Below are 26,967 nucleotides of genomic sequence, written 5' to 3'. Positions count from 1 at the left end.
GGAGGGGTGTTAAGTGTCAGATCGCTGTGTGCTGCTGCAGCTGGCTGGGCACCTTCTGCCCCCCAAGTTCACTTTCAGAGGCACGGCAGCCCTGCGCCTGTCTTGGCGAGCACCCAGCGCCCAGCCCTCCGAGTGCACTGCCCATTAGCGCCTCCGGACCAAGGTGAAGACTGTCCCCATTTTACAGGCAGCAAGACTGAGGCGCGTGGCGCAGCTGCAGGCCAGGAACCCCAGGCGGCCCGCCCCGCTGGCGGTAGCTAGCGCCCTCTGCGCCCGCCCTGTGCTCCGAGCGGTGCTAGTCCCTCTTGGCGCCAGAGGCGCGGCAGCCGCCAACGGGAGCTGCCCCCGCCACAACTTCCCGCCTACTCTACCTTCGTCTCCTCAGCCAAGATGGCTCCCCGGCACTGCCTCTACTAATATGGCGGCCGGGCCCGCCTTTGCCTCTCCCGGAAGCAGATGCGGGGAGGCGACGCCTCCCTTCCCAAGATGGAGGCAGGGGCGGCCGAGGCTCTGCCGCGGCTCCCTGAGCTGCTGGAGACTGGCTGGCGGCTTTTGGACGAAGTGGAGGCCAGTACCGAGCCTTCCTCGGGGGCCCCGGCGCTCCAGGACAAGGTCCGGCGGGGGCTCGATCTCCTGCAGCGGGCAGCCCACGGCGTAGCGCAGCTCGACCTCTTCAGGTGCGCGGAGGCCCCGGGCCGGGCCGCTTCAGCCCGCGGCTGGTGGCAGGAACGAAGGGGACCGTTCTGCCTCCGGCCCGCTCCCCTTTCCCTTGGGCGCCCGGCTCTGCCGAGCGGGCCTGCTGGGAGCGCAGGTGTAGCCGCCCCGCGAGTGTGGGAAGCCCTCGAGCCCTTCCCGGGTTTTAAAGTGCCCCCGGGAGGCTCCCTTGCCCCGCGGCTCCGTGAATTGGTGCCGCCCGCAGCGTGAAGGGTTTGCAGCGAGCCCCTGCGGCAGGCAAGGTTGTGCGCTCAGCAGAGCTTTGGCTAGGGCGGTGGTTCTCCGAGTGCGATCCTCGACCATCGTGCAGGTGGGCCGCGAGCGCAGGCTCGCCCGCCTCTTCCTCCTCCTCCTCCCCCCACGTCAGCGAGAGACCGCACAGGTGTCCCAGCCCTGTTCTCCCCGCCCGCCTTCGTTTCTTGCTGTGGGTAGGGGAAGCCCCGAGTCTCACAGGTTAGATCCAGCTCGCGGGGTAGGGAGTGAGTGGAAGTTGCTTCGTGCATTGCTGCCCCCCTCTTCCCCCAGCTCGGGAAAGTCCACACAGGAAACGGCTCACCTGGAGACTTTCCCCACTGCTCCCATTCACTGGTATCCTGGCCAGATGCCCCAGCCTGGTCCTTCACCCTATCTCCCACCCAGACCCACTTCCACCTCCTCCTGCTCCTATTATGTCATCATGAGTGGATGGCTGGTGGTCCACAGAAAGGTTTACATTAAGCAGAGTTGGCCATGGGCTAGTATCTGGAATTTTCCCCAATATTCAGACCACTGAAGCTCTAGTCCATACACTTTCTCAACAGCAGCTATATCCCAGTAATACTGTGTGGGGCAGGTTAGAGACCCACTTCCTTGGCACAGTTTAGTGGTTACATTTTACAGAAGATGAAGAAGCATTTCAAAGCAAGTCAGAGCAGATTGGCTTTGTGTAGAATTGTAAGATGTTTGTTGCTCAACTTCATAAAATTAATTTTTGTGGAAGCTATGGATAATTTATTTTGATTCAGAAGCAAAAAGCTTCATACTCTTCTTAAATTACTTTATTTTTCAGTTCTTCCTTCCCACAGTGGAGAAAATCCCCTGTAATGCAGCCACCACTTTTCAGATGGCGGGTGTTGCTTCATTAAGTGTTAAGCATCCTGCTTCTATTTTATTGCTGGTCTTACTACTTGACTTATTCTTTACTAAGTTAGAGAATAAAACCCCCTGTTAATCAGTGTGCTGGCCTACAACTATTTTAGGAGTGCACAGCAATTCCCACAGAATATGGTGATGCAGAAAGACCCAAACCAATAGCTAAAGAACATTGTATGCTGTGAGTATTACTGCTCTAGGTTAACATAAAGGCTATGATGATATAAAATATTTGCTAACATATTTTAAAAACAAACCTTTCGTCCTAGTTTAGACGTAGCTTTGGAGCTTGCACTCCAGGAGCTTTTTCCAGCTAAGGAAATGTGTTCCATCTGGCCCTTCCGTTTGGTCCTCCCCCTTTGCAGAGATGTGAAGACTACAGCATAGGCATGCTATAGGCATGAACCCAATGGGGCAGAGATGCAGGAATATCTTACTCTTCTTTCTGCTCTTCTGCTTTCAGCCAAAATGAAGACCTAGAGGAGATTGCATCTGCTGATCTGAAGTATCTGCTGTTGCCTGCTTTGTTGGGAGCTCTCACCCTCAAACAGGTCAATCTCAGTAAACGACTAGAACATGTGCAGAGTGCTCGTGCCCACTTCATGGACTTTCTGATGCTCTCAAAGAACTACAATATTGGCAAGTTCCACCTTCCACCAACACCAGAAAACCTCAATGAAAATGAGCCTACAGAGAGTACTTCTGGGGCTGGCCCAGCTAGCAGACAGTCCAGTCTGGTGGCCATGGCATCTAATAGACAAGCAAAAATTGAAAGGTAGGCCATGGGCTTTCTATTTTTCTTACTAAAGCAGTTGGAGGCACAAAATAGGGGGTGGAGAAGTAAAGTAATTCACACTACGAAATGTGCAGTATGATATTATGGAAATGAATATAAAATGAATAAGAGAACTTGAATTGTAATTAAAATAGAAAAAGTTATATCATGCAGTTGTTGAATGCATGCCTTCTAGTTTCCAAGTTATTCGCCATAGGTATCATAATACTGTTAGACTCTCCATGGGCAGTAGCACCCTTGATTTACTAGCATTCATTAATAGGTATGTTGATGTTGATTACAACTTCTGTTAAGTAATAATAATCACTCTGGTTACCAAGACCTCATCTTTCACACAGAGGGACTATTTGTGAAGTGTTTACTAGTAGGCATGTGAAAAGTTAACCTGTAACTGGTGGGGGCTGAAGCAGCTCCCCACCTGCCAAGGACCTGTTGTGGACAAAGGCTGCTCTGGCAGGAGCTGGGAGCCAGTGACAGCTCCAGCTGAGAGCCGCCAGCCAGCTGTAGTATGGGGCTGGGTGTGGGAGCCCTGGAGGCTGCTTCCCCACCTGGATCTTGCTTAATCCGTTAACCTAACATTTAGCCAGTTAACCTAAACGTTAGCTGGTTAACTGATGAACCAGGATTTTGCAACCCTGTTTACCAGATTGGAGTCTAAAGTTGTAAATGAAAGGAAATAAAATATTACCAGAGCCTGTATTTCAATCTAAGAATGTTAATCCTGGTGGTAGAATACTATTGTATTGCTGTGGCACACAAAGGTCCCTGTTAGTATCAGGAACCATTTAATTGTGTTGTAAAAACACAAACAAGTGGTCCTTGCCCCCAGAAAGTTCATATTTCTAAGAGAAATGGATTTGGGATGGTAACATAGTATCATTTCACTGATCCAGTGGTCTTCAAAGCCTTTTTACTGTGAGAGAACACCATACACTTAAACCAAAGTCCTCAATAGTGCTGCATTTTCAGCATACACTGGAGTACAATAATTTAAACAATATCTGTTTTTCCTATTGTATAAGTTACAACTGTACATATAAAGTACATTTTGTTATGAGACCAAGGTTGCCAACAACCTTGGTGTCCTATAGCAAGAGGATACCTTATATGTGTACTACATTTTATTACGTGTGCGTGTGTGTATATGAGGAAAAACTGACTACGGCTAAATTTAATTAGTTTTCAAGCTGCTGTCGTCTCAATCTGTGAAGTTTGGCATTTCCATTGATTTGATGGCAGCAGTGAAGAATCATGGGGACTTGTGTAAAAATGGACATAGTTCACGCAAACTTTCAAAAAGTTGTATGGATCCACCAACAACCTTCTGTTCTGACAAATGGCACTTGTTTATATTCCATACCTTCATGTTCCTGCTGTCTCTTCCCTCACCCTTCAATCACCCAAAATGCATGGAGGCCTTCAACAATAACCTGGCAGGAAAGTGGTAGAATTCTAGATTCTGGGTAGTACTTACAAACTCTGAGTTCTTGAAGTAGCTTATTTGAAGACTGCCCTGCTTCAAAGTATGAAGGTCTGCTATGATGGGGATGACTTCCCTTGTGCTGCTCCAGGAGGGAAGCTGGAGGTCAGGTCCTTCTGTTGCTTAGCATTGTGCTTCTCCAGCCTCTCAGTATTGCGTTTTGTAAGATTATCTTGAATGATTTGCCCTTTCATCTCCTTTCATTTTTTGCTTCTTGGTTCTTGTTTTGTTCTGACTAGGGATGTAGGCGACTACTCGACTATCCGATTAGCAAAAGCTTATCAGATAGTTGACACGCTAGTCGACTAGTTGCTTCCTCCCACTTGCTGCATCTATCATGAAGAGGCAGGGGCACAACAGCAGCCAACTTTGAAATGTACAAGAGTTCTCCTTGGGGCTTTTGTGCATTTCAAAGGTGGAACGCGGAAGTTCTTACCTAATCAAATAGTCAATGGAAATCCCATCGACTGTTTGATTAGTTAATCGCAATTTAACATCCATAATTCTGACTACCTCAAATAATTCCCCAGCTGAGTTTGTTAATCACTGAAATTGGATATAAGGGGTAAGGCTTAGAACCACCTTTCATTTAAAAAAATAATCCCATTAAATAATAAAACTGTTCCTTGTTTGCTAACTCAGGTGTCCTTTTGCACTTAGAAATCTAGGATTCAGATTTTGAAACCTAGAGTACGCTCGAGCTCGGAACTGCTGCATCCTATAAGATCCCCTGTTATGTCTTAATTAGACCCTTATTTAGGAAGTAAGCTCTCATGTAGAGGTACTAAAGCTTTTCAGGCTGTGTAGTTCAAGTGCCCCTTTCCTTCAGGTGGTCCCTCCGTTAGGATATTAGTTGTTGTATGGGGGAAGCTCATTGCCTTTGAAGGGATTTTACATTCCTAATGGGCAATCAGTTAACCAGTTAAGTTATTTTTAACTGGTTAACTGCTTAAATGGGGACAGGTTGGGAGACTGCTTCAGTCTGGCTGGGCTGGAGTTCATACACCCCCTTCACCATTGGCAGGGGCTGCTTCAGCCAGGTTGTGTCACGGTGGGCTGGGCCTGCCTTAGGAGGGAGCTGCTCTGACAGGGCTGTAATAGACTCCCTTCCCCTGCTCGTGGCCAGTGGGAGGCTGCTCCAGTCTCTGCCAGTTTACCATTCACATCTCTGTTGCCCATACACTATCCTGTGCATTTATGATGTAGCATAGCTTCTACCATAATAATTTTTACTCAGAAAATAACCCTTAATGGAATATTTAATGCATGATGCATATTTTTTTTCTAGTTGGTTTCTCTGCAATCCCCTAGTCTTTTAAAGAGCTAATTTCCTGAAGACTGCATCATAACTAGGGATGTTAAAGTTAGATTAATCAACTAGTCGAATAGTCGATGGAATATCCACTTTGAAATGTAGCAAGAGCCTGCCTGGCTGTTGCCGCATTTAGAAGGCGGAAGTGCTGCACAGTGTTCCACCTTTGAAATGCCCAAAAACCCCAGCAAGAGCTCTTGAGCATTTCAAACACTGAAACACCGCATGGAGCCTGAGACCAGTGGGGGACTCTGAGTTCCATGCTGGACCGGGCTCCATGCAGCGCTTCCACTTTGAAATGTACAAGAGTCCCAGTGGGGACTCCTGTACATTTCAAAGGTGGAATGCCATCGCTGCGCCCCTGCTCCCTCCCACAGAGCTGAAGTTAGGGGGAACCGACTTTTAAGCCAGTTCCCCCAGCACCTTCTGCTCTCCTCCCTACTTCCCCCAACTGCCTCTATCAGAGGCAGCAAGGGGTGGGCAGTGACTTGTCAATTAGTTGCTTACATCCCTAGTTACAACCAGTTTAAAATTCTATCTCTGTGGTTTTAATTAATGGTCTGGCGGCTGCTTGAAAACTCAGATGTCAATCCCTTGAAATGCATTTTTTTCAACAGCAAAGTGGAGATACTTGCAGCCAAAGTCTTTCCTTACCCACACTGCAGTAATGAGACATCAAAAACTCTTCTTCTATATATTGTTCTGAGTTCCCAAAATTGTATTCGATCTTGTCCTTTTTCCAAAAAAGCATGCAGTCTAAATTTCTTCTGACACATCAGAGAAGGATCATAACCAGATGAAGAGGAGGGAAAGGGGAGACTAGTAGATTTCCCTCTTGCTTTGAGCTGTATGCATAGGATTGTATATATAGCCTCCGTAGCCATACAGAGGAAAATGAAGACCTTTTGATCTTTGCTCGAGAAGGTAAATGTACATGCCAACTCGATTCTAATTGGACTGGAAAGTTATTCTAAAGGTAAGTCTATTTGCCTTTTATCTCAAGGTTTCAGCACCTCAGAGTTGTCAGCAACCCAGGTCTTGTAGTCTATGTTAAGTCTCTCAAATGATAATTTGTGAGCCCTTTGCTGTTGGTCTCCAAAGAGTGGTTTTCTAGTCATAGATGTTCACTTGAAATATATTAGTTGCACTTCCTGGGTCAGGCACCCTTGAGACCTGACCAGTCCTGAACAAGGGAGTATGCTGGACCAGGGGAGGTCAGTGCTGGACCCCTTGCCACTGGCCTGGCTCTGCTCTCAGCCCTGCTGAGCTCCTAGCCACCGGCTCCTCTCCTGCTGGACTCCCAGCTAGGATGTAAAATCCCGTTTGTTTAATTAACGGGTTAAATGTTAAGTTTAACCAGTTAACTGATTAAATGTGGGGGTGGGCACAGCCTGGAGTAACCCCTGCATTGTGGGCAGAGGCTGCTGCACCCCTACGGTGCTGTTGGCTCCCAGCCCACACAGCCTGGGAGTCTGCAGGCTTGCATGGGCTGGGAGCCAGTAGTCCCCTCTCCCTCCTCCTGCTGCTGCTTCCATCCCACTTGAGTCTGCTGACTACCAAGCGAGCTGGGAGTCGGCAGTCTCCTCCTTCCCCCGCTCCCACCTCCACCTCCACCCCGTGCAAACCTGCTGACTACCAGCCTGTGTGGTGGGGAGGCTAGAGCAGCTGTCAGCCCATGGTGGGCCACACCCAGGCAACTGTGGTCGGGCAAGATTACGGATGTTGTCAGCCCAGAGTGTCCCAGATCAAAGAGCACTGTACTTTATTAACATGCAATACTTACTTTTCCTTGTAAACCACTGCTGTAGTTCTACTGGGATGTATTCCAATTCTGAACTTTAGGGATGCTTGTTCCAGAAGGCAAATTCTCTAATAAAACATGATCGCCCCTATGACAGCATCCTTGTTTTGTTTGTTTTATAATCAGCTGTGTCCATTTACCCTCAGTAAAGAAACTTGTTTGAAACAGGTTCCTTAAATGGTCCTCTCTCCCTCTGAGACAGATATAAGCAGAAGAAAGAGTTGGAGAACAAGTTGGCCTCCATGAAAGCTTTTGTGGAGAATGGCCAAGCAGAGGAGGAACAGATAAGGGAATACTATCTGATGCAAATCCAGAAGTGGATCTCTACAAGCTTGGAGGAAATTGAGAGTATTGACCAAGAAATGGTGATTTTGAGAGGAAGAAATGCACTAAAACAGGTATGAGATTCAGGATATGTCTTGGGCTATGAGTCTTGTAGGTTTTGTGTACAATTGGGGTGATGGACATTGAGACTTAAAATTAAAGATTATCATATGGTTGGAATGACAGAGTTTAGTGTACTTTCACATGTGGGTTGAAATTCTACATAAATCACAAATGAAGTGAATAGGGGGATCTCTTTTTAACAAACCAGAACTAAGTTTGGCATGACCTCTAGTAGTGAATTAGTCAAGGTTTGATATAGCAGAGGGTTGCACATCAGACTTGAGGTACATTAAAGACTCAAGGGGAGTTTTGTCCTACTTCCATATGTTATGCCAGATTGTCCCTCGCTCTTAAAATAATAAATCTGCAACAGTAAAAATAATAATCCAGTGATCTTTTAAGCATGCAGTTTTGGTTTTCAGAATGTCCAGGTACTTCTGAAAGGAGTGAGCCTGTTGAACAATAAAAGCACCTTTAGCAATATGTAGTCTGTACTAGGGATGTTAAAAACTGTTTTTTGTAAACGTGTAACTGCTGAAATGTTCCGTGTTTATCTGTGAATGGGGAGGTGGTTTAAGATGGCTCCCTGTGAACACGCCCTGCCCTGCCGCTACCTCTGATACAGACTCCCTGTTAGCACTGGCTCCTGCCTGCTCTCCCCTACCCTCTGTGCTGCTGCTTCTGACACCAGGGTGGGGAGAGTGGGGGGGGGGGGCTTGTGTGTAACCATGAAGGCTAACTGATGAGCCCGGGCTCATCAGTTAACCGTGTATCCTAACACATTCCTTATCTGTAACACACTGAATGATGCTGTTTTCAAGAGTTCAAGCTTGGTTCTGTTGACTTAATATCTGCTGTTTAGAATTAGAAGCCCATTAACTAGGTATTACATAAAATCTTCCTGCTTTATTTGGGATGGAGACTTGTTTTGTGCACTTCAGTGTCTTGTCCCTGTAATACTGCCACATAGGATGACAGCACTCTGCTCATCCACGCAGCTCTGAGTTTATAGGATTATTCTTCATGACAGGGTTTACTGAGTGGCCAATGTGCCATGTTTGGTCCCTGATAGAAATAATTGTTTTTCTTTACTTCATGTTAGTCTAGTTCAACTGCAGCTGCCTCATGTTTCATTAGGTTCTTGCTTTCTCCCAGGACTGAATTGCCTCAGGCATAGGGAGGTGAAGTCACATGCTAAAGCTCACTCAGGAGTTTGTGGCTTAGCGTGGGTTAGGCCTGGCCTTTGTCAGACTAGTAGTATGTCTTCACTGCAGTGGGCAGGTATGATTCTCAGCACTGGTAGACAAATGTATTTGGTCTGCTTGAGCAAATGTGCTGAACACAAAAGTGCTCATGCAGAATGGATGGTGGCACAGACTAATCATTGGAATTTGGACCCACATGGTCAAGCAGGTTTGGCTTTGGGCAGGAAGCCTGAGCCACTCACTGTGCCATAACACCCATACTGCTGTTTTCAGCGCAGTAGTTCAAACAGAGCGTCCATACTGTGAATCGCACCTCCCAGCGGCAGTGTAGCTATAACCCAACTATGTTTCTCTGATTGTAGAGCTACCACTCCTCTCATGCTCTGTTCTAAAGGACATGTAGGGGAGGTTATTCTGAAGGTAAAACTTTTTGACTTTTGTTTCCCATCTCAAGGCTTCAGCACCTCCTCAGAAATCCCATCAGCCCAGGATTGCAATGAAACCGTTCATTCTCACCCGGGACGCCATCCAGGCTAAGTATGTTGCACCATAACGTTAGGTGCACTGCGACATGTCTCTGTTTTCCTGAAAGTAGTGAGCACAGTGCTGATTGGAATGTTTGCAAGAAGCTAAGATGGGCTTAGGGCATTCTTCCACATCCACAGGAAATATTTCTTCAAGACCTGCACCACAGCAGGATGGCTTTTATTGTGTGTGTGTGGGGAAGATGGGGGGTAGAAATTAAGTTACTTTCTCCCACTTTTTTTCCTTTTCCTTTAATTCTCCCATACTAGTATGCTGTCCTGTGCCTCCTCCCTCCAGGGAGGCAGAGGAAGTGAAGTTCATCTTAGTAGTATCTCTGTATGTAGTGCATTGATCCAAGAGTACCACAATACCTGTGGTCTGTCTTCTTTGTATTTGGTTAGTTGGGGAGAGTTCCCAGCTGACAAGGTTTCCTGTGTCCCCCTCTGAACCATCAATGTGTCACATCAGCATCATCCTTACTGTTCGATAAGAGGGTCTCTTAGCACTTTTTTTACCAATCTAGAGCTTGAAAATAGATGCAAGAAGGGAAAGGTTGGAGGCTAGTTGGCAGTCCATTATGCTGCTCTTTGCTTCACCTTTGTTATAAATCCCTTCTTTATTTTAAAGGAATTGTACTACATACCTTGAGTTTTGACTCTATCCCAAGGAGAGGGTTGCAGGTTTGTACTCAAAGGATCTGGGTAACTCTGGCATAGTTTGTCAATGTCAGTCTCTAATGTGAAGTGTCAATGTGTTAGAACCAATGAAAGCTCTGTTTTAAGTAGCAATCTGTCCATCAGTATGATAGCAAACTCAAGAAAAGACTGTCATAGCCAATAATATAACCCAGTGGTCTCCAACCTTTTTAAGCAGGAGATCACTTTTGAGTTTAAATGCAATTCGGGATCTACCTCAAACACAAACACCCTTCCCCCACCTCCTTCCTGCCCCTTCTCCAAGGCCCAACCCCTGCTCACTCCATCCATTCTCTCTCCCCCATCCTTACTCAATTTTATTAGGCTGGGGCAGAGCGCTGGGGTTCAGGAGAGGGGAAAGCAGACTGATCTTGGGCTAAAGGATCTGGAGTGTGGGAGGGGCTCTGAACTGAGCCTGGTGTAAGGAGTTGAGGTGCAGGAGGGGGGTGAGTGTGCTGGCTCTGGGAGGGAATTGGGGTGCAGGGAGACTCAGGGCTAGGGCAGTGGTTTGGGGTTCAGGACTGGGGCCAAGGTTTGGAATGTATGCTCCAGCTGGGCACCACTTACCACAGGTGGCTGCTGGAAGGTGGTGCGGGGGTGGGGCTAAGGCAGGCTTACCCCTACTCTGGCTCTGCACCACTCCCAAAAGCTACCAGCAAACTCCCTCCATCCCTGCCTCCCTCTGCTCTGTGGAGATGGGCTACAGGGTAGAGGAAGGGCATCCTGACATCAGCAACCCCCTTCCTCCTCTTCCTGTGCCCTGCACAGCAAGCAAGAGGCTTCCAGGGATGGTGGGCAGTGCCAAGGCAGAGGGCAGGAGCAGCCCGGCAGTGCTGAGGGGGCAGAAGTGCCAGCACTTGGCAGCCTCCTGTCCAAACCTATCAGGATCACCTGTCAAAGGCTCCAGGATCTACTAGTAGATCCTGATCTACTGGTTGGTGACCACTGATATAACCCCTTAATTCAAGCTGTTTACAGGAAGTGCACTACATAGGTTCAGGACTTTATATTTGCAAAACTACTCGTTTACCATGTTATAAGGAATATGGTTGTCCAGTCTTTTGTCACCATCCTATACCAAGACTTGTTGCCATGCTCAAACATTGCCTTCATTGGGCTCTTAGAATGTGTGGGTTTTTTTTTTGTTTTTTATATATAAGCTAAGTAAAGGACTGTGGATTCTGAATTTGGTTCCTATTTTTTTACAGCAAGCAATATCTAGGGGTGTTATCCATCCAGACCCTTTGGGTGAGTGGATGCTTCTTCAAGAGTCCAAAGAACTGGCCAGGGCTCTGCCTTTTAAACTTCAGAGATATCATCTGTGGCTGTCAGGTTACTGGAAAGCCAATTGCTATAGGTTTGAACTCTATACATACACATTAATTAGCTCCAATACAAGCCATGTGTATATTCCTCACAGCATTACAGGATAACTGTAAGGTATCCCAAAGTGTGTTAGGATACACATACCTAAATTAGAAGTTCCTAGCTATTAGTGATTTGAACTGCAGTTGCTGAGAGCTACAAGTCCTTGATGGAGGTGTTGATTACAACTACTTGTGCTGATAATAGTGCATCTGGAGTTTTCAGATGTGTGAGAGCATATGGATTAAGCCACAGTGGCAGACTCCAGAATAGCATTAGCTCTCTTCCAAAAGATGACAAAGTTGCATGTTACCAGTTTTCTCTGTTCTCAGTTCCTTTTTGATAAAGGATTTCACAGGACTACACTACAGACTGCAACAGAGGAGGCAGGAAGAGACATTTCTAGCCTTATAGCAATAAAGAAGAAAAACATTTACAGGGTTGGTGCTTGCCCTTTTGCTGTTCTAGTGAGGTTAAATGGCCTTCACTGGGGCAGTGACAAAATACAAGCAGCAATCTAGGAGATGGTAAGGTATGTGCATAAAATTATGAAATGGGAAAATTATAGGAAGTGGAAAATAACGAAAGCATCCAAATCTGTGATCTGCATGAACACACACAGTACATAAAACAGATTGTTGCCAGATATCTTATTACAGCTGCTAAATGCAAAAATGAACAAGCCAAATAAGTGGAACTGAGCTTAAAAACAGCAGAAGAGTGCATCAGTTACAACCTTACTTTGACTGACAAGCCTAATAATGAACAAAAGCAATACATATTCAGTAGTCCTGGGGTATTGTCAGACCAATAGCCTGAAGAAAACGAGCACACTGGAAGGAAACTGTATATTGTAGGAGGAGAAACATCTTCATCAGATTGCATGAGAGTCTAAAGTATACTCTGGGGAGCAGTTTAAAGCAAGGGTCTGAGTTCAGTCCCTCAGAAGATGGTAGGGCAAACAGCCATGGCCAGAAGCTTTGGAATCAAAATGAAGTCAGAGTAGTTTGTGGAACAGACTTACCGAGATGGTAGCTGAGACCATATCCTTGCAGAATCAAGATCAGGGGAGATAAGACGTTGGTGGGAAGGATTTATGGGAGAGTTTGGGCAGATTACAAGAGTTCTGAGTGATGACCAAAGTGACCTTGTCTGTCCCTGCTGTCTTTTTCTGTGGGTTTTTAGTGCAGTTTCTTGCTGAGACTTAGTTCATCTAGAAGAAAACTAAAAGGAGTTTGGATCTAAGGGAGGAAAGACAAATTTCTCATAGCAGAATGGTCAGGGTGATCTTGTGGTTCACAAAGGGTCCAAAACAAAGATCCTAAATTTAAGGATCAGATTATAAACTGTGGCTGTCGAGCCTGTGGAGAAATTGGAATGATTTGTGCTATCTTAGCTAGATAATAGAGACCTTTGACTAGAAATGGCACATGTGTGGGGATGGAATTCAAAGGCATTCTGGTCTAAAATCCTTAACTATTTTCTGAGGATGTCATTCTGGGACCATTTTTGTTAATTTGATATGTTCATGGACCTAGGCCCATCTCATATGCATATAATAATTGCATGTTTCATGTACTCCTCATTCAGGAAGACCCCAAATGGCTTTGCAGATTTATTAACTACCACCCCTGAAACGCAGTCACTTTGTGGGCAGAACATCGTCTAGGCAGATGATTCTCTGTGTGCTGCAGCACCTCAAGAGGTTTTGGGTCAATTATACTAAGTCTAATCCTGTGTCTTATCAAATGGTCCCAGGGTTGGGATTTATCTACACAGACCTTACAGGGTCAGGCTTTACTTTTATTTTGAATAGTATATTCAACATAAGAAGAAAATAAGAGATGGTACAAATCAGGAGGGTTCTTTTCAATAGATAAACTAAGGACTTTTTTGAATGGGAGAGCAGAATGTGTTGATAAGTTGGGGCTGTCCTGGAAAATCTTTGTACTTCTTGGTATGTTGGGATACCTGAGGCTGCATCAGAAGGATTAATTTGACATAGAATGTGCACAGTGTATGTTGCTTTAAATATCTGTTTCTTCCTGCAGGGTTTTAGGAGCTGGCTATCCTAGCCTAGCAACTATGACAGTAAATGATTGGTATGAACAGCGCATGAAACAGGGCATCTTGCCTGACAAAGGCATACCCCAGACAACAGCAGGTATGGAGTAATAAAGAAAATGTAAATGGGAATGCAAATGGTCCTCGGAATCTCAAAACAGGGTTCATTATTGCAGTGCCAGAAAAATTTTTTAAACAATAATTATACACAATTATAAAATGTGCATGAAATAGATATCCATAATATGATGGAGACAAGTTGAAACATCTCCCGTAAAGAGAAAATCTGGCTCTAATTTACTAGTGTTCTGTAAGCTTAACAAAATAGGAGCAGACATGCTTTTTGAAAATCCAAACACACTGTTACCTGTTGTCATTCAGAGTTGTCACAGCAGGTTATTAAGAATACTTAGTAGGGTGACAAGCAAAGTATTGTCATGACTCAAACTAGCTGAGGCAGAAAACAGGAGGAAGAAAAAATACTAGCAAAAACTGAGAACTTCAGAGGGACCTTACAAAACTAAGTGAATAAGTAACATGATGACAGATGAGTGTTGGAAAAAGCAAGTTAGTGTACCCCAGAAGGAATGATCATGCATATAACTGAGTTCTTAATTACCTTTCCTGAGTGGTTACAGTTATTTGAGCATTAATGTAGACATCACAATGAAAGCACCTGTTCAGTGGGCAGTAGCAGTCCAAAAAGCAAATACTGTGAGGAGGTATAAAGAGTGGGAGGGGAAATAATACTGAAAACATATTGCCATAATATAAATCAAGGCACACCTTCTCTTAGATCAGAACTGAATGCAGTGCACCTCTTTTGAGGTGGGCTAACTAAGAAATAGAAGGGTCTGTGTATAAGCAGTGAAAGTGATATATTTTTGTGGAGGCTTCCATTTGAAGAGGTACTTGGTGCAGTTTAGAAAGGAGATGAATAAAAGGGGATATAATAGTTTAAAACACCCAAGATACAAAAGTAAAAGTTACACCAAGGTAAACAGGAGCACCTGTTCTCCCAATACAAAAACAGGGAAGATAGTTCCAGCCCCAAAGAACTTACCTGTATGTTGGTGCAGTGATTAGCCCCGGCACCCTAGACTGTAGGCACTGCTGCATAAAGTAACACATGAAATTAATCAGGAAATAAATTGTCTGTAACTGACCACTGGAACTCACTGCCACATTGTCTCTGAAGCAAAGAGGCTAACAGGATTAAAGGATTATACCAGAGGTGAAAGTGGGCCAGTGTGGCATTCTGGCCACCCCCCAGCCAAGTTCCCCCCCTACTCCCCACCAGGATCCAGAGGCACTGCTGCGGCAGTGTTTTAACCTCACTGCAATAGCAGCACTGCCAGACCCTAGTGACGGGGAGGGGGGAGGAAGAGCAAAAGGTGCAGCTGTGCCAGGGCCAGGTGGTCAGAGCTGGCCCAGCAATCGGAGCCATTTTATCCATTGGACGTCTTGTCCAGCTTATCTGGGCCTTGTGCTTTTGGGGGCCCTGCAGGGCCCAGGGCAGCCTGAGGGACTAAGTGACCTGGCACCAGCAGCAGCAGGGGACGGACTGGCCCTTGCACTTCATCAGTGGCGGTGGGAAGCACAGTGACCTGACCCCAGTCTGCTCTGCTCCCCCGGCTCCCAGCCTTGTTGCTTGGGAGAAGAGATGGAAAGGGGGCAACGAGGAGCCAAGCAGGAGCACAGCTCAGCACCCTCTCTATGGGTGGCTCTGCCATTGATTTAAAAGGGTAGTGGCCAGGAGCCTGGGTCCTTCCAAAAATTGTGGAGCCCCAGGACTCCCAAGCAGCCAGCTGATGGGGAAGAGGGCAGTTTGCCCAGCCACGTCCCTTTAGGGCAGTGGTCACCAACCTTTTTAACCACACGATCACATTTTCAATCGAAGTGCAATGTAAGATCTACCTCAAGTCCAAATACCCTTGTCCCCCTTGCTCCTTGCCTCTTCTCTGAGGAATTGCCTCTGCTCCGCCCCTTCTCTGAGGCCTCACCCTGCTCACTCTATGCTCTTTCTCCCCATCCTCACTCACTTTCACCAGGCTGGGGTAGGGGCTGGGATTCAGGTTCTGGTCTTGGGCCAAGGTGTTTGAAGTGTGGGAGGGGCTCTGGGCTTAGCCCAGGCTGGGTGAATTGGGGTCCAGGAGGAGTTTCAGGGTGCAAATCTGGGAAGGAATTTGGGTGCAGGGGGACTTGCGTCTGAGGCAGAAGGCTGGGTGTAGGAGGAGGTTCAGTTCTGGGACAGGTTCAGGAAGCAGTCTCTGGCCAGGCACTGTTTAACTGAGACAACTTCCAGGTTGTGGAGCAGTGTGGTTAAGGCAGGCTTACTCCTGTCCTGGCCCTGCACCACTCCTGAAAGCAGCTGGCATGTACAGCAATGGCTCCATGTGCTACCCCTCATCTACAGCCACAGCTTCTATTGGCCACGATTCCCCATTATTGATCAATGTGAACTGCAGGAGTGATGCCTACAGAAAAGGACAGCATGTGGAGACCCCCTGCTCTGCCTTTCAGGGGCTGCAGGGACAAGCCCACCACTTCCAGTAGCAGCAATTACCATAGGTATAATTACTCCAACCATGACAGATTATGCATTTTAGAACTCACTCCTCATAGAATTAAATACAAGTAAGAGAGAAATGAAAATTATGAAATGCACAGATCAGTCAAAATCTCAAAATAATGCACTTGCCAGCAGTAAAAGAAGTAACAGCAACCCCCCACGTGTGTTGGGTCAGGAGATGAAAGTGAATAACAGTGTGTGTTTGTGAGAATGACAGACACACAGTGTGAGAGAGAAATTTGCATTGCCAAGCTCGCTCCATCCCCCTCTCTGTGTGGAGACTGGATACAGGAGTGGAGGGAGGAGGGACACCCTGACATCAGTGCCCCTCCTCTCCGTCCCACACTCTTCACAGGAAGTAGGAGGCTCCTAAGGGGGCAACTCGAAGGTAGAGGGCAGGAGCAGCAGGGAAGTGTGTGAAAGGGCAACTGAAGTTCCAGCACTTCATAGCTTCCCAGCCAAACCAGTCAGGATCACCTGTCAGAGGCTCCAAGATCTACCAGTAGATCCCGATCTACTGGTGAGTGACCACTGCTTTAGGGGGCGCAGGCCGTTCCCTCCCCCTTCCCATCTGCCCCCCTCCCCCCGCTAGGAGCACCAGGCCTGGTGCAAGGCACACCAGTAAGTGTGCTTTCACCCCATATTAGACACATTTCTGTGAATGAGTCTATCCACAGTTATGTTTGACTAGAAAAGCAGAAGGACTATAAGCCTTTGTCTTCAGGGTATACATCATTAACCAAAGGGAATAGAAAGCATACCCATAGGGAACATTTATTTCATAATTGGCCATTGTGGGCTTTCTTGCATCTTTCTCTGAAACATCTAGCCTTGACTGTTGTCACAGATTGACTACCAAGCTAGATGAACCACTAGGCTGATCCCATATATGGCAAGTCCCTTGTTCCTAAAGAACATATTCCAGAAGACATCACTATAGAGAATCTGATTGGTGACTCCTTTGTTTCCGTTTCCCTGTGTAATAACTTACTCTCTTGACCGTCAACAGATCCTGCTGAAGAGGAGCTGCAGAAAGAGCAGCAGGAGAAGAAGGTGGAAGAGGATGATGAAGAAACTCTACAGAAAGCTCGCGGCTGGGATGATTGGAAAGACACACACCCTAGGGGATATGGCAACCGACAGAACATGGGCTGACTGATGAAGGAATGACTAGGGCAGAAGAGTCTCGACTGAGTGTTCTCCGTGATATAGTAGGAGTAGGCTGGCGGGAGGTCGTTGGTTTCTGCTGAGGATCACCTGTAGAAGGAGACTGAACAAGGCAGTTTGTCTTGTTTTGCATTAAATATCTGAGTGTACATTATGATGGGCCAAAGCTTCATCAAGTGGGGATCCTTTACTTGAGGGGTCAGAGCAAAACTTCCATGGGCCTACCAAACAGAGGGAGTTACTGCTAAGCAAAACGTATATTAATTTGAAAGTGGCGCTCTCTATTGTTGTCTATTTATTTTTCTCATTTTAAAAAATAAAATTTCTTGTGCTGTTTAATCCTTAATGTAGAGTTCCTTGCTCCCTTGCCCATCTGTCGTCTTCATGCTGAAATACTGTTCCAGGGTCGTGGACAGTGAGAGTTCAGGCAACAATTTGCAGGAGTAAATTATCGATTGGGGCTCTACACAGGAGTTCATGAACGTGAGAGTCCTCTTTTATGAAGGGCTGTAGTCATAAAGATGGCCTCCTCTGCATCCAACCAGTGATGGTGCTGCTTTCAATGTTCAACATCTTTATTCTTCCCTGGGGGCTAACAGAAATACTGTGTAAAGCAGGCAAAATGTCTCAAGGACACTGACATTTAAATGGTGGTAATAGACCCACAACTACAGTAGGGATGTCAGCCTCCGGCACTGCAGCCTTCTCTCTTAGAATTCAAAATGGAGAGTTCATGTGGCTATAACACGTTACTATAAAATACAAAAGAATTGCTTGTGTCTTGAGATCCGCTTCTGACCAATGATTGAAATAAAGGTAAAGATCGGGGAGAACAGAACTACTTATGGAGCTGCCAGAGGCTAGAACTAAGAAATAAGGTGATATTAAAAGGAAATTCTAGGATGATCATCAAGAGAGTGGTAGAGGCCTCCTTGCCTGGGTTATTTAAAGCTAGTTTAGAAAGAACATTTAATTTGGGGGGGGGGGAAACCTATAAGGAATAATGGTCCTGTACTGGCTGAGAAGAGGGGATAGCTCTGTCACACTTGGCACTACAATAGTGGCTTTATAGGGTAGTGAATCTAAATAGAGAAGCTACTTGCAGCAGCTTTGCACTACAGGCAGTCCCTGAGTTACGCGGATCCAACTTATGTCGGATCCGCACTTATGAACGGGGCTTTCTCGCCCCGGAGCTCGCAGGCAGCGGGACCGCCCAGAGTGCAGCGGGACCGCCCAGAGTGCAGTGGGACCGCCACCTCGACCTCCGGGGCGAGAAAAGCTGCTCCGGGTGCCCCTGGTCTGCTGGAGACAGTCCCCAGCAGACCAGGGACACCCGGAGCAAAGCCGCTGTTGAAACTGATCAGTGGCTGATTCCAGGAAGCTGGGGGCAGAGCAATTCTGCCTCCAGCTTCCTGTAGTCAGCCCCTGGTCAGTTTCAGCAGCAGCGGCTGAATCTGGAGCCAGTTCCGACTTACATACAAATTCAACTTAAGAACAAACCTATAGTCCCTGTCTTGTACGTAACCCGGGGACTGCCTGTATACTTTTCTTTTCCCCTTGCATGTATGTCAGGGATGCTTATTTCTGAAAGAGCCATGTTACAACTGTTAAGTTCATCTTGGAATTGGGGATTTAAAATTCCAGTTAACTAGTTAAACATTGTTTAACTGGTTAACCACTTAACCAGGATCCTGTGGGCTAAGGGCCACTCCTGCCCAACTGGATATAAGCAATCTGCGTCATGACAAGATAGATCTGGCTGGGCTGAAGCAACACCCCTCCCCAATCTCCCCTCCAGGGGTGCAGGCAGCAGGCTGCTCCAGCTCAGCTGGGCCTGCCACACTGCGGACTGCTCTGGTCTGGCCTGCCACACCACACTGTATTTGGAAAGCTGTTCCCCTTGCCACAGGTGGGGAGCTGCTCCTGCCTAGCCAGACTGCCAGTTTACTGGTTATCTGGTAAGGATGATGTTTACCAGTACTTGGAATGAGCCTAGTTAAGCTGTCTCTGCTTCCTTTTTGGGGGGAAATGTTTTTATGAAGGTTTAATGCTCATTCTTGGTATTTAATAATTGGTGCCCAAAATAGATTTCTGGTCCTGCTTTTAAGCGCTTGGAGGGAGTACAAAAGCATGTAGTTTAGGAGAAGATTCTGCAAACCTGCAACTTTTTCCATGTTGTTGTTGTTGTCAGTATGGCACCTGGACTACCCTTACCTTGGCACTCACTACAGGAGGCTCTCTACTTCTTTGACCTATAAACTCACTTTTGACTGATCTATAAAGCTAGAACTTTAACAGGGTTCAAAAGAGTTAGATTCATAGAGGTTAGGTCCATCAATGGCTATTAGCCAGGATGGGTGGGAATGGTGTCCCTAGCCTCTTTCTCTGGAAGTAGGAGATAGGGGAGGGAATCACATGAGGATTACCTGTTGTAATTCCTCAGTCTGGGGCATCTGGTATTGGCCATTGTTGGCAAATAGGATACTGGGCTAGATGGACCTTTGATCTGACCCAGTATGGCCATTCTTATTTTCTTATGTTCACAATGGAATTATGAGAAGTAGTTTTAATGAGAAAGTAACCATGTGCATGGACAAACCTAGTTTGCTAAAGTTGCATATCTGTGTTTTTTGGGGACTGCCGCTTCAAGCATGTGGCCCATGCATACAATGAAGTTCTTTTGGTCTATTTGCCTCATTCTAAATGAACTCTTAAGTCTAAGAATGCGAAAGTTATTTCTGAAGCACTCTATTAAAGCCTCCTGGGACCAATGTTCCCACTAAATTTTCTACCTATGTGCAAAATAAGGCTATGTCTACACTCTCGGTTCCTTGCGCAAGTATGGCCATTCTTGCGCAAGAATCTGCAGTGTCCACACTACCCGCCCGCTCTTGTGCAAGGAAATTTACAGTACGGTGTGGTAAGAGAGGGCTTCTTGTGCAAGCGCTATGCTCTTTTTTTAACAGGTGTAAGCCCTCTTCCGCAGGAGCTCTTGCGCAAGAGGGCAGTGTAGACCCTCGGCAGGGATTTCTTGCACAAGAAAGCCCTATGACTAAAATGGCCATCAGAGCTTTCTTGCGCAAGAGAGCGTCCATGCTGCCATGGGCACTCTTGCGCAAAGGCACAGCTCGCAAATGGCAGTGTGGATGTTTTCTTGCGCAAGACTTCTTGCACAAGAACCCTTGTGCAAGAAGCTGCCAGTGTAGACATAGCCTAAATGTTATGATGTGCAATAAAGCATTTTGCAGATGTGAAACACATGCTGCTGGCTGCAGGTGTTCTGCTAATCAGCTGTACAGCATTTGAATCTCTCCTGAATGGCTGCTCAAGTGCTCAGCTTACAGGGAACACTGCTTGGGATGTGGAGAAAGGAGATGTGCTACCTATTCCAGACTTCAGCGAGCAACACTGCAAGATGTGATTCAGGCCATCCCTGCTATACATCCAAGATACATTGCAAAAAAGGTGGACGTATAGTGAAACCATGTAATGGAATTAATATAGATGGAAGAAATAATATAAATGGAAGGGGGGATACGTTCCGGAGCAGTCTTTACATCACCTTAAAAATGTAAGGTGGGGAATTTTACTCCATAAGAATCAATGGAATAAGGGGAAGTTAGGTTCAAGAACTTAGGAAATGCCACATTTCTGATTTTTAACATGTAAACATGATTTTATGACATCTTACTGTAATTTTTAATACTGTAATCTTATCCTGAGATGGTGACATTTTTGCTTGTTTATGTTGGAGAATTAGTTGGAGGATGAGGATGGAGAAGCAGATAAAAGATCATCAACAGCCATCTCAACATCACAAACATCCACCAACTTGAGGACTGCTGATTCAGCAACACCTGCTGTGTTGCTGTCGTCAACAAACAACATTACAACTTCTGGAGGCTCTTCAGTGGCTGCTGCATGGGTTTTTTTTCTGTTTTTTAATGCAGAAGGTCCTGGTTGAGGCTCATTCGTGAATGATTTGGGATTCTTTTTACTTTTTTAGTAAAGAAAGCATCCAGTATTGTTTGCATGGTGCTCTTAAGTTTGGCATCTAAAATCTAACATGAACCATCTGCCATGATTGTTGCTGCTCTTGAAGAACGATCAATGAGATGGTTGTGTTCCTTAAAAACATCCATCTCCTACAGGTTGAAGACACATCAGAGGATAGGGATTGTGAGACTAGCATCTGCATCTTTATCTTGATCCTCATCTTCATTGACACTGTTTTCTTTGTGGCACTATTTATCCAACTCCACTAGACCCTCATTACTGAGAGGCAAAGAATGAGATTCCAACAACTTTTTCACATTGTCCTCTTTGACTTCCTCAAAGCCAGCCTCCTTTGCTAGTTGAATGATTTCCTTATGTATGAGGGCTTCTGCATAGCCTAAGAAGTCATGCACAGCATCAGGATATGGGTTCTTCCAGGCACTATTCATTAACAGATTGGAGACTTCTCGCCAGGCAGCACCAATGATCATAACAGCATCCATGATATTGAATGTTTTCCAAAATTCCTTGACTGTAGGTTTTTCTTTATCAGTTTCCCAAATGAGTCTGCAGAATGTCCTCTGCAAATAATAAGCTTTGAAGTTTACGATAACCCCCTAGTCCATTGGCTGCATGAGTTAAGTTATCTTTGGTGGTATAAAAACAACCTTGATCTTAGGACCGAGAGTTTCAAAATCCAGATTATGGGTGATCGCATTGTCCAGGTTGAGGAGAATCTTGAATGTAAGATTATTCTCCTCCACAATACTTTTTCATTTCTGGAACAAAATAATCTGGACAAACCATTCATGGAAAAGCTGCCTGGTCATCCAGGCCTTTCTTTGGGATTGCCAAATGACAGGAAGCAGAGATTTCACAGAGTTGTTCACAGCACATGGATTTTTCACTATAATACACTAGCAAGGGCTTCAGTTTCATTGCCTCCTAACAATAGAGTTAGGCGATTCATTGAAACTTTAAATCCAGGAGCAGACATCTCGTCTAGGAAATATAGGTCCTAGGCAGCATGCATTTCCAATATAAACCCATTTGGTTAGCATTGAAAACTTCCCATGAGTCGTAGCTGCCGCCTTCGATGATGGACTTCAGCATTTTGGAAAATGCTTCAGATGCATCCTAGTCTGCACTCACAGCCTGACCCTGCACTCACACATTCTTGAAGCCATATTTTTTCTGGAACCTGTGAAATCATCTACAGCTAGCATTAAAAGGTCCATGTTCAATAGTTTTTCCTTCTATGTCAATGTCTTTATACAAGCTCATGGCCTTCTCTTGAATGAAGGCTAGGCTGATGGATATATTCTACTTGTACAGATGATGTTGCCATACAGGATGTGTCTAGACTACATGCCTCTGTAGACGGCTGCCCCGCTCTGCCAATCAGCTGTTTGTCGGCAGATTGGGGCAGTCTGGACGCTCCCCTGCCGACATGAAAGCCCTTTATCGACCTCCCCGGTAAACCTCATCCTACGAGGCATAACGGGGAGGTTGATATAGGGCTTTCAGGTCGGCGCGGGAGCGTCCAGACTAGCGCACTGAGCTGACAAACAGCTGATCAGCTGTTGTCAGCTCAGCGCGGCAGCCATTTAAATTTAAATGAAGCCGCGATTATTTAAATCACGGCTTCATTTCCCTTTGCCAATCAGCCTGATCTACATGGCTCGATCGATAGAGCCATGTAATTTAGACACACCCATAGACAACAAGGATTCCATTTTATCCATCCTGTCACTTTTTGCCTTGTAAGATTCACAGAAGCATGCTTCTGCACAAATTTTGCAGTCTCCAAAATTTTCTCACTTTTCTTAATCCTGTGTACTGTTGTTGGAGGCAGTCCAAGATGGTGAGCAATATTGGCAGAGCCTTCACACTTTGTATTAGGATTTAATACGTCCAATTTCACATCCTGACTAACACTACTCCTATACACTCACCAACTTTACTTTTAATATCACTTGCACTTCCCTCAGGCATGTGGAAGGATTGCACAAGGTAACACGATACAGTATCCATCACAAATGAAATGTACTGTAAAGGATGACAGGACGGGTTTGCAGTATCTTTGCACAACGTGACTGTACACTGAAGACTGAGAGCATAGACACTTGGCATGGGTTGCTATAGTGCACAGTTTTCCTCTGCGTAGCACATGAGTTGGCTGTTTTCTTTGATTTGCATTCAAGCGGCTGACTTTCATTTGAGCAAATTTAAAAAAAAATTTTTTATTGAGCAACAGAAGTTCGGGGAATGGGAGGACTTATAACAAAACAGTCCCTAAATTCATAAACTATGTTAGTGCAGAACACACGCATACCGGCACGCCGTATAGTTTCATCCTAAATTCCTAGGCTGGGGTGGGCAACAGCCTCTCAGTGGGCTGGATCCAGCCCACCTTGGGCTTTGATGTGGCCTGTGAGGCAAGTCCAGGCCCCTCCCCTTAACCGGCATGTGCTGCGGGGAAGGAGCTCAGCCCTGCCACTCCCCCTGTGCAGCCTCTGGAGAGGAGGTGCAGCACTGGAGCTGAGGCTCCTCAACAGCCCTGGCCAGCCCTGGAGGCACGCTACCATACCCACACAGTCTGGGGCTGGCCCAAGAAGCTGGAGGCGCTGCTGTCACGGCACCTCTGAGGCCGGCTCCAGCCTGCATGGTCATGTTAGCAGTGCCTCTGGGGCCAGCCCCGGGCCATGGTAGCGGTGCCTCTGGGGTGGTCTGTGTTGCCTCCGGCCTCTGGGGCCAGCCCCAGCCTGCGTGACCACAGCAGTGGCGCCTAAACCCTCTGGGGTGGCCTGTGGCTGTGGTGTCTTGGGGCCAGCCCCTGGACTGCATGGCTGCAGCAGCGGTGTCTCCAGTCTCCAGGACTGAGTGGCCGCAGCAGCAGAGCCTCCCTCCAGAGTGGCCGGGATAGCGTGGCTGCAGCTGTTGCTGCAAGTGGGCATGAAGCCAGGTAAGGTTTCCCCTCATGCCCAGACCTCCCTCATCCCAATCTGGTCACTTCCCTCCCCCCCAAGACCTTGCACCCTCAGCTTGCTCCGACACCCTCCCTTTTCTTGCACCCTTTCTCCTGGCTACACACTGCACCCTCCCTTGTTCCTGCTCCTTCCACCTAGCCAGACACCCATGAGAATCCTGCTTCTGCATCCCAGCTCCCTCCCAGATCCTGCACCCATCCCTATCCTACTTGCTGGCAGCCCTGTCTTGTGCACTGTACCCCTCATTTTTGTCCCAACCTCAGAGCCTAAAGAGGTCCAAAATGCACTAAGTCTAGAACCCCGGAAAAGTAAATATGGTCTATGGGAAGCTCTGAACCTCAGTCCCCACCTTCCCTTCCCCTCACCCCGTGAGGCTGGGGCACCAGAGGAGTGAAGTGTCTCAGTTGGGGCCACATCAGTGAGCGTTGGGGGGGTTTGGAGGAGGGTTTTTGCATCTCATTTGTGTGGCCCCCAACTGATTCGTTTGTGGGTCAGTGACCCCGACCCAAAACGGATTCCCCAGCCCTGCCATAAATAAAGAAAAAATTGAAGCCATTTGTGTTGCATGTAATATTTTACTTTATTTAAAATGAAGTTTAACATGATAAAGTTAAAACATGTAATCTCTTTCATAGTTTCAATTAAACTGTTCTTACTAGCTGCAGCTGGTTCATCATACCTAGCAAGGTAGTTCTCAACACCTGCCCCTTCCACCCCAGCCCTACTCCTTCCGAAATTTGGGAAGTGGCCCCCTTCCAAAATTATTGCCCACCCCTGTCCTAGGCAAAGATCCCATTTGTCCAGTTCAAGCCATGAGTCAACTTCTTCAAGGAGGGGTAGACCCAAGACACAGTTGGGATCCTGAGAACCAAGTTACAAGAGTTCACATGTTACTCTTGTCTCAAGTTCTGCATATGAAGGCCAGCCATTAGCCAAAGATGAGTCTGTGGTGCCTTGTTACTGGCTAAATCTGCTGAGCTTCATTCATCTGGTAAAGACCCTTTGATAAAGATTGATGGCACCTAGTGCTTTTCAGTATTTCAGCACCTACATCCCCTTCAACACTGAGTGATTTGTGGCCCAATACCAGAGTATTACTTAGGCCAGGGATCACCAACCAGTACATCAGGATCTATCAGATCTTGGAGATCTTTGACAGGTGATCCTGACTGGTTTGGACAGGAAGCTGTCAAGTGCTGACACTCCACCCATTGTCATGCTGCTCCTGCCCCCCTGGGAGCCTCCTGCTTGCTGTTCAGAGTGTGGGAGGGAGAAGAGGAGGGACACGCTGATGTCAGGGTGTCCCTGTTTCCTCCACTTCTGTACCCTATCTCCACAGAGAGAAGGGGATGGAGGGAGCTTGGCAATGAAAATCTCTGTCACTCTCACACAGTGTGTGTGTGTGTGTGTGTGTGTGTGTGTGTCTCTCTCTCTCTCACACACGCACACACACACAGAGTCCTTCACTCTCATCTCCTGACCTAATGCAATGCGGGGGGGCTGAGGGGGGTTGTTGTTACTACTTTTACTGCTTACAAAGTGTGTTGGTTTTGGGTTTTGACTGCTCTGTGCATTTCATAGTATTTATTTCTCCCTTAGGCTTAAATTTAATTCTTTGAGGAGTGAGTTCTAAAACGCCTAACCTGCCGTGGCTGGAATAATTATCCTGATGGTAATTGCTGCTCCTGAACATGGCTGGCATGTCCCTGCAGCCCCTGAGAGAGGCGGAGCAGGGGGTCTCCACCTGCTGTCCTTGACTTGAGACACGGCTCCTGCAGCTTCCATTGACCAGTGATGGGGAACAGTGACCAGTAGAAGCTGTGGGCTCAGTGCCTGTAGACGAGGGGCAGCACATGGAGCCATGCAGCCAAGCTGGATGCTTTCAGGAGTGGTGCAGGGCCAGGGCAGGAGTAAGCCTGTCTTACATCCACTGCTGCACCACTCAAAAGCCATCTCAGTCAAATGGTGCCCAGACAGAACCTACTTCCTGACTCCCTGTCCCAGCCCTGAACCACCTCCTCCACCCAACCTCCTGCCCCAGATGTGAGTTCCCCTGCACCCAAACTCCTTCCTGAGAGTGTGACCCTGAAACCGTCCTGGACCACAATCTCCTACCTTGGGCTAAGCCCAGAGCTCCTCCCACACTTCAGACTCGTTGGCCCAAGACAAGAACCTGCATCCCAGCCCCCTACCCCAGCCTGGTGAAAGTGAGTGAGGATGGGGAGAAAGGGGCATAGAGTGAGCCGGGTGAGGCCTCGGAGAAGGTGTGGAGCAGAAGCAGAGCCTCAGACAAGGGGCGGGGCGGAGCAGAGGCAATCCCTCAGAGAAGGGGCAAGGAGCAAGGGGGACAAGGGTATTTGGATTTGAGGTAGATCTTACATTGCACTTCGATTGAAAATGTGAGCTTGTGGTTAAAAAGGTTGGAGACCACTGCCCTAAAGGGACGTGGCTGGGCAAACTGCCCTCTTCCCCATCAGCTGGCTGCTTGGGAGTCCTGGGGCTCCAGCAATTTTTGGAAGGACCCAGGCTCCTGGCCACTACCCTTTTAAATCAATGGCAGAGCCATCCATAGGGAGGGTGCTGAACCGTGCTCCTGCTTGGCTCCTCGTTGCCCCCTTTCCATCTCTTCTCCCAAGCAACAAGGCTGGGAGCCGGGGGAACAGAGCAGACTGGGGCCAGGTCACTGTGCTTCCCACCGCCACTGGTGAAGTGCAAGGGCCAGTCCGTCCCCTGCTGCTGGTGCCAGGTCACTTTGTCCCCCAGACTG

General features: G+C 47.0%; 1 protein-coding gene across 1 annotated transcript; it reads left to right on the top strand.

Moving 5' to 3' along the window:
• Positions 1-458: 458 nt before the first annotated feature.
• Positions 459-17,553, top strand: IGBP1 (immunoglobulin binding protein 1). The gene is made up of 6 exons (XM_075940801.1): positions 459-677; positions 2,309-2,620; positions 7,437-7,632; positions 9,281-9,363; positions 13,463-13,575; positions 17,057-17,553. Exons 1-6 carry the CDS (start codon positions 487-489, stop codon positions 17,200-17,202), a joined length of 1,041 nt encoding a protein of 346 aa, XP_075796916.1. The 5' UTR covers positions 459-486; the 3' UTR covers positions 17,203-17,553.
• The last annotated feature ends 9,414 nt before the right edge of the window (positions 17,554-26,967 follow it).

This window comes from Pelodiscus sinensis, chromosome 13 (assembly GCF_049634645.1).
Source record: "Pelodiscus sinensis isolate JC-2024 chromosome 13, ASM4963464v1, whole genome shotgun sequence".
Taxonomy (NCBI): Eukaryota; Metazoa; Chordata; order Testudines; family Trionychidae; genus Pelodiscus; species Pelodiscus sinensis.
The sequence above is the reverse complement of the archived record's forward strand: the minus strand, read 5'-3'. Positions and strand labels throughout refer to the sequence as shown.